Source organism: Spea bombifrons, chromosome 11 (assembly GCF_027358695.1).
Source record: "Spea bombifrons isolate aSpeBom1 chromosome 11, aSpeBom1.2.pri, whole genome shotgun sequence".
Classification (NCBI taxonomy): domain Eukaryota; kingdom Metazoa; phylum Chordata; class Amphibia; order Anura; family Pelobatidae; genus Spea; species Spea bombifrons.
The window spans coordinates 16,974,914-16,982,406 of record NC_071097.1 but is presented as its reverse complement, the minus strand read 5'-3'; the positions used below and the strand labels follow the sequence as shown (position 1 = coordinate 16,982,406).

General features: G+C 40.6%; 1 protein-coding gene across 1 annotated transcript; it reads right to left on the bottom strand.

Moving 5' to 3' along the window:
* Nucleotides 1-1,773: 1,773 nt before the first annotated feature.
* On the bottom strand, nucleotides 1,774-6,468 carry FAM241B (family with sequence similarity 241 member B). Its single transcript, XM_053450286.1, has 3 exons — nucleotides 6,374-6,468; nucleotides 5,043-5,131; nucleotides 1,774-2,458 (listed from the first exon to the last, which is right to left on the bottom strand). The coding sequence occupies exons 2-3, from the start codon at nucleotides 5,118-5,120 to the stop codon at nucleotides 2,198-2,200; spliced, it is 339 nt and encodes a 112-aa protein (XP_053306261.1). The 5' UTR covers nucleotides 5,121-5,131; nucleotides 6,374-6,468; the 3' UTR covers nucleotides 1,774-2,197.
* Nucleotides 6,469-7,493: the final 1,025 nt, after the last annotated feature.

Below are 7,493 nucleotides of genomic sequence, written 5' to 3'. Positions count from 1 at the left end.
CACACTAACACCATATGCTGACATTTGCACTCACACTAATGTGATATAGTAACACAGGCAAGATCATACGCTCACACACACTAACACTACACTCTTTTAAACATGCACACACTATCCAACAACATACACTAACATACACACGGACTTTAACACAATACGACCAATAGTATGTGAACGCCCCTCTTTATTATTGAGTTTTGTTGTTTTAGTTGTTTCAGCTATACCCATTGCTAACAGGGTTAAAAGAATCAATCACATAGGCATGACATATCCATAGACAAACATTGGCAGCGGAATGGGTTATACGTAAGGGTTCAGGGACTTAAAAATGGGCCACAACTCAGTTTGTGAAATTTCTGCCCTGCTAGAACTGCCCCAGCCCATTGTAAGTGCTATTGAAGTGTTCAGTAGTTTCAACAGCTCAGCCACAAAGCAATAGACCACTCACAGAGTATGGCTACTGAGGGATGAGGTGTGAAGTTTCTAAAAATCATGAAGTTGGTTTCTGTGGTCATGCAGCTGTACACAAGCGGAAGGAACTACGCACAATGCCAAGTGTCAGCTGGAGCGGTGCAAAGCGCATCACCACTGGACCCTGGATCAATGGAAACATGTTCTCTGGAATTATGAATCACGGTTCACTAAGTGGAAGTCTAATGGATGAATCTGGGTTTGGCAGATGTCAGAATGCATAGTGCCTACTGTAAAATTTGGTGGAGGAGGGACAATCGCCTGGGACAGTTTTTCAGGATTTGGGGTAGGCTCCATAGTTATAGTGAAGCTAATAATATAGCAAAGACATTTTAGACAATTGTACACTTCCAACTTTGGTTTGAGGGAGTTTGGTAGGGAGGAACTCAAGTGGCCTGCTTTCACCCCTGACCTTAACCCCATCGAACACCTCTGGGATGAATTGGAACGCAGATCGCAGACCAGGCCTTCTCAGCACCTGACCTCAGAAATGCTCTTTTCCCACAGAAACACTCCAAAATCGCGTGGAAACCTTTCCCAGATGAGTGGAAAATATTTTAGTTGCAAAGAGGGCCAACTCTATATTAACTCATGGGTTTGGAGTGGGATGTCCACATATACCCACTGACTTACACTATACATACATAATATACACACTTTAATACTATACACACACACTGATTCTGGCACTATACATATACACATACACACGGACTCTAACATTACAGTACAGCATAATGCAAGTTATGTGGTCCCGCTGGGCACCTCAGCTACTGAGCGCCTCAGTGACCCCCTGTACCCAAGCAGTGCATCCTGGCGTCATTGCTTTTAGGACCAGGCACCGGGCATACCCTCCTGAAGGCAGCCCTGGCCTGTCGCATGCAAAATACTAGCCAGGAAGTGATTTATTGTCACCATAGCAACCTGGCATCTGGGGTTTGTTGAGCCCAGACATTACATAACATTTTCTGGTGGTACTGCACAGGTTTCCATGTTTGTGTTTTCATTAAGGGGAGTACTGCTTGAATACCTTTGCTTTTCTTAAGCATATTGTGACAGAAACACAAAAGGCATTAGTTCATATTGCACCCAAAATTTGCACAAAAGCACATAATATATCCCAGCATGCAACCAAGTTCCTGCTCTGCATAATGGACTCCAAAATGTCTTTGACATGGACAAAAGGCTAATGCTCATTTAACAGCATTTTTTTTTTAAACTCTGCAACATTTTTTCCAATATATGCAAAACAAAAACAGTAAAAAAGGGGAAATAGGTATTAAATCCCCAATGACTTTCACAACAGTTGAGCAAAATCTTTAATTACAAATACCGACAAACGGTAAGGTAAAAAATGATAACAAAATATCAGTAATTTGCATGCACTCCTAATTAACCAATGTCTTTGTTTTTGTTTACAAGTCCACTATACATATTAAATGAAAGGGGTTACATAAACGAGCCATCATCTTATCTGTAAAAAAAACAAAAAACGTTTTGAGCAGGGTTAAGCCTGTAGTAAAAGGTATTGTAATAGGATAATCCAATATCATATAAGGTATAGTAGAATCGGTCTTCAAAGTACAAATTTCAAAGTTGATCGAATTGCGATACTTTTTGGCAGTAGCAGCTCTGTGCTGCAGACATCAAAATATCGCATTTGTCATGATTTAGAAAAAATGGTGGGAAAAACCCCCACCAGGTATGCAAAGTACCTCCTCCTAGCTTATCGCTGGCTTAGGTGTGAAACAACATATATTAAGCCTATCAGAAGCACACCACGGACACCCAACATAAGTATGAGGAACAGCAGAAGTATCGACATGACTGGCTCCACCACTTGATTGCCAAGGTTCCATCGAGGGAAGCCCATGTTGACCAGCTGCTGGTTAATATCAGTGAAAGGAGATCGGCCGTTCTCTCTTGCCCCATCTCCTGGAGCTTGCGGACGTCCTGCTCCAGCATTGTTTGCTGTGTTAAAAAATCCCTATGGGAAATAAGAGACACTACTAACCAAGGTCTAGTGTATTATAACTGAAATTATGTGCTCAGTTTGAAGGTAAGATTAATAAAAAACAAATATACAATACTGCCACTACAAAACAAATACTTCTACTACAAAACAAAAAAAAGAGAAACTACTGTTTGTTTCTGTGGAATTCCCGACTGCCAATGTTCAAGAAAAGCAGAACAGAGTAAGATTAGTACTTGTTTTGTTTTGTTTTTTAACCAAAAGTTAAAAATGTCTCTATTATAATATAATTTGTTTTGTTTGTGTATGCAGGGGTAAGATATTTGTGTATATTATTGATGGCACAATCATCATGCCTACAAATAATAGTAATATATACATACATCTATTCCCAGAACAAGTTGCAAGGTATTCAGAGAAAAAATGTCATGCACTATTTCATATATAGTTCAGAAAATGCACAGTACTTAATGAAAAGACAAACAACAGTAATATTTGAGATAATTTTAAAAGATTTGTCATACACAAATGTCAAGGTGAGAAAGCATGCATAGAAGATCTGGTAATGCTTACATGAAGTAGCGCTGGCAATATAAACAAGCAATGTTTCTGATTGAACTTGTTAAGCACTAAGAATTGTTCTAAACAACACAGACTGAATCTTTCTGAGATATTGTTGCTGCAACAATAAGCAAGTTAAAAAGAGGACAGCCACGACATATATCCTTCAAACTCTTCACATCAAGGCAATGCATTAAAGAATTATATCCGTGCCAACAAACGGCAAAACCAGTAGGAATGAAGAGCTGCTTCTGTTGTCTGTGATCAATGCAATAGAGAGATGTTTATTAAATACCGTATTTGCTCGATTATAAGACGAGGTTTTTTTCAGAGCAAATGCTCTGAAAAATACCCCTCGTCTTATAATCGGGGTCGTCTTCTAATCAGACCTCAAATAGAGGTCTGATTAGGAGACTAAGATCCAGATCCCCCGCACCGCTGCAGGGGACCTGGATCCTCCTGTCGTCGCCCCCCCACACACACACACACTTACCGGTGCTTCCGGAGGTGAAGTTGGCAGCGGGGGTTTGTATGCGTCCGTCGCAAATACCTTCCCCGACTGTCAGAGATCAGAGTTCAAGAGTTCCTGATCTCTGACAGCCGGGGAAGGTATTTGCGACGGACGCATACAAACCCCCGCTGCCAACTCCACCTCCTTCCGGCTGCCGCGGAATGAGACGTCAACCCGCTGCCCCGGCAATACAGCAGGAAATTGGAAGCACCGGTAAGTAAGTAAGTAAGTGTGTGTGTGTGTGTGTGTGTGTGTGTGTGTGTGTGTGTGTGTGTGTGTGTGTGTGTGTGTGTGTAGGGCATTTCTGGAATGCCTTACACCCCTATATGCCACTCTGGCACTTAGGGGGTTAAAAGGCATATTATGGGGCAGAGTGGCATATAGGGAGGTATAAGGCATTTCAGGAGGCAGAGTGGCGTTAAGGGGGCATTTAATAGTGCACTCTGCCTCCTGAAATGCCTTATACCTCCCTATATGCCACTCTGCCCCATAATATGCCTTTTAACCCCCTAAATGCCAGAGTGGCATATAGGGGTATAAGGCATTTCTGGAGGCAGAGTGCTCTATATAATGCCTTTTAACTCCCTTAATGCCACTCTGCCTCCTGGAATGCCTTATACCTCCCTATATGCCACTCTGCCCCATAATATGCATTTTAACCCCCTAAATGCCAGAATGGGATATAGGGGTATAAGGCATTTCTGGAGGCAGAGTGGCACATAGGGGGTCAAAAGGCATACCATGGGGCACAGTGGCATATAGAGGGTTAAAAGGCATATCATGGGCCACAGTGCCATATTGGTGTGGCAAGCCTGGGGGCAGATGTGCGTAACTGGGGGACAGGTTGGAAAATACAATAGAAAATATAAAAGAAATAAAAACAAAAAAAAAATATTTTTCTCAATCATAGCTTTTATTAAAAAAAATAGTTTACATGAATTAACATTTACTGGTAAAACTTTTTTCCTTTAGGGTCGTCTTATATTCAGGCTTTTTCTTTTTTTCCTAAGTTAATATTCAGATTTTGGGGGGTCGTCTTATAATCGAGCAAATACGGTAATTTTGTTCTAAAGCTTTTTAGCTGAGTTTGATACCTTTCATGGTGCCAAAGAAAAAAAAATAAAAATAAAAACGTGAAGTCTCATATGGTTTCTGGACCTAAGGAGCTTAACCTCAGATTAAGTTATTATTAGATCTATTTTTTTATTTGTCAAATAAGAAAATCTACTTTTTCTCCATCTTCTTTTGGATTAAATATATTATTTTTGTTGCTTTAAAAGGACTGTTTAAAAATCCAGAGCTCCAGTCTTCTCCCCTATTGTACAAGGAAGCCCAGCTAGGTTTTATAGACATTGGAGGTCGAAAATGCTACTGGCCGATGTGTACCCTAAAAACAATAGTAACTGACTTGTTTTATAGGCAGACGGACTGGAGGAGCCAGGAGAACTAAATAAGTTTACATTCAACACGCTATAGCTAATTTAAAACATCTTTCAATTTAAAAATCTCCCACTGTTAAATACTTACCGGACGAGTGTTCTCTCTTGACCTCACCCGTGGGTCATCGTCTTGGACAATTTCTCCATTGGCCAAAATTCGAACCATTTTCTATGTACCTAGTGAAATATAAAATTATTTAATACTGATTTAATAATGTCCGATACTACAGTGTACTTTGGCCCATTAGTCTTAATGATTTACTAGATTAAAACAGCAACCTACAATAGTCACTTTCTCATTAACATACATAGTTATTGTAGCATCTTGTGATTTTTTGTTTGGACCGGCAAGAGTAATAGTACCCAGAGTCTCAGCGTTATTGCACGTTTTGCGCATTTCTTTATTTGTTTGCATGAAAAGCAGATTGTTTGAAAGAACACAGTCCTAATACCCATATGTTAGCTTGCGCTGCGGATAAATATTTGCATAAAACAATCAAAAGATATACTGCACAATGTTACAAAATAACACATGCAGAAATGTTTTTCACAATATGGCAAACTCAGCTAAGGCCCCTTGGGGTGAACATTAGTAAGAATGTATGGTCCACAAGTTATCCAGCTGTTGTGCAACTGCCACTCACATAAAGCTCAACTGGAACGCTACCTGTAGACAACCTCTGCCTTACAGCAGGCCGTTAGCAAAGGCAGGGTGAATGTAAACTGACTCTGGTGCAAATTTAAAATGTGATCTTATCACCATAACAACCAAGGAAGCGATCCTATTACTATTATTATTATCTTTTATTTACATAGCGCTAACAATTTACGCAGCGCTTAATACAATGCATATATTCAAGGGGTACGACAAGATGAGAATTGTCAGACTAAGACAAACCGATACATTAGGTGGAGAGATCCCTGCTTCCAAGCTATCCTATCAGCAGTCCTGTCTCTTCATCGAAATGTTGCACCAGCATCCCTTTTTATTTATTTAAATTTACAAGCGTGTTTTAACATATATCAGCTTGGGGATTTTTGGCTATTACACGTTTATGTATAAAAAGGGATTGCTGTGCAACGTTTGAATGAAGAGGTGTTATCTCTACAACCGCGGAAGTTGCTATGTTGCTATGGCGACAAGACCTTTGTCCAAACGCTGCACCAGAATCCCTCTTTATACAGTAACGTGCATTAGCTAAAATCACCAATACTTCAACTCTCCATGAAATTAATTTATTTTTAATTAATAAAAACCTAAATTCACGGGAGGCCGTCACATTGATAAGCTTGCACGCTCCGAAAAGAATACAGCTCCATTCTCATATGGAACGGTACCGAAAGCCGGACCGCATATTGCACGGCACGCGGACACTGTGTCGAGGACAGGACTTTTTCTAACAGAAGGAACACGCTTACCACGCACAGGAATGCCGTTTACTTCCTGACAGAGGCCGCAGCTCTACAGCTCCTGCTACGATACAGGAAGTAGGGACGAGCCTCGCCGACGCTGACTGCAACAGCTTCCCTTCCAGTGCTGTGCTCAGCACCTCCCTCTGCCGGCATTCTTGTATACTGCAACTGTAACTTTTTTGTATTGAATGCTGTAACAGGAACAAGCTTTGTGTGACCAGGTATATAGAATGGCCTGTTAATTGCCTCTGCCAAGAAGATTTGGGTGGAGTTCCAGTTATGTTCCAAAACATTCTCTGCAATACCCCAGAAAATAACCAGAATGATGACCCTAATCTCCCAGGTGTCTATCTTTAGGGCGAAATGGCTAACTCCCTTGTTCCTCCTGTGATGCCCTTCTTCTCTAAGTGCATGATATTTATATGCGTAAGCTCAATACTATGCGTACAAATAATTGGGTGTGCAAATGAAACTGTGTACATATAAGATTTTTAATCACATCTTTACACATAATGGGGCCTATGGCACGTTTCCCTGCTATGGCTCAATTAGTTTAAAGGGCAACGGAGATGGAGGTCTATTCAACTGCCAGGCCAGAGCCCTAGGGTGACCACATCTACCAATTTTCCCAGGACGTATATACATTTCACATGTTGTAGACTAGCATATGTAAAATGCTGCCCTGTCGCATGTTGAATGTTATACATCACTCATACTGCAAAGCAGCAGTTGTGCTGGTTGTCAATACGTTAAATGTATATGTGTTGGATGATGTGGTCATCCTATGGCACAGACCTCGCCACTAACACTTCCTGCTCTGAGGTTTGGGTGCCACCTGTTGCTGGGTGCCAGATATGACATCATATCATGGGATTCTGCACCCTGCAGCAAGAGTTAAAGCAGGTTTTACCACCAGAGGTAAAAAAAAAGAAAAGAAAATGGTCCAATCGCCAAAAAGATTCCTTTAATTTTTATCAGGATAAGACCGCGTTGTGGAACCCTGTGGTTTTCACATTAAAGCATGACTGGAACTATATTTGATTTTCATTAGGACTGAAAATGCTATTGTAAATTTCATTAAATGTATCTAAAAATTGTATTTGTCTTTTTCCCATAAGAAAAAAAA

Bases quoted from the DNA above. Each gene is read 5' to 3' on its own strand.
- FAM241B (XM_053450286.1), bottom strand. From the start codon at position 5,120: ATGGTTCGAATTTTGGCCAATGGAGAAATTGTCCAAGACGATGACCCA. The intron at 2,459-5,042 runs GTAAGTATTTAA...TATTTCCCATAG, and splicing joins CAAGAGAGAACACTCGTCCG to GGATTTTTTAACACAGCAAA.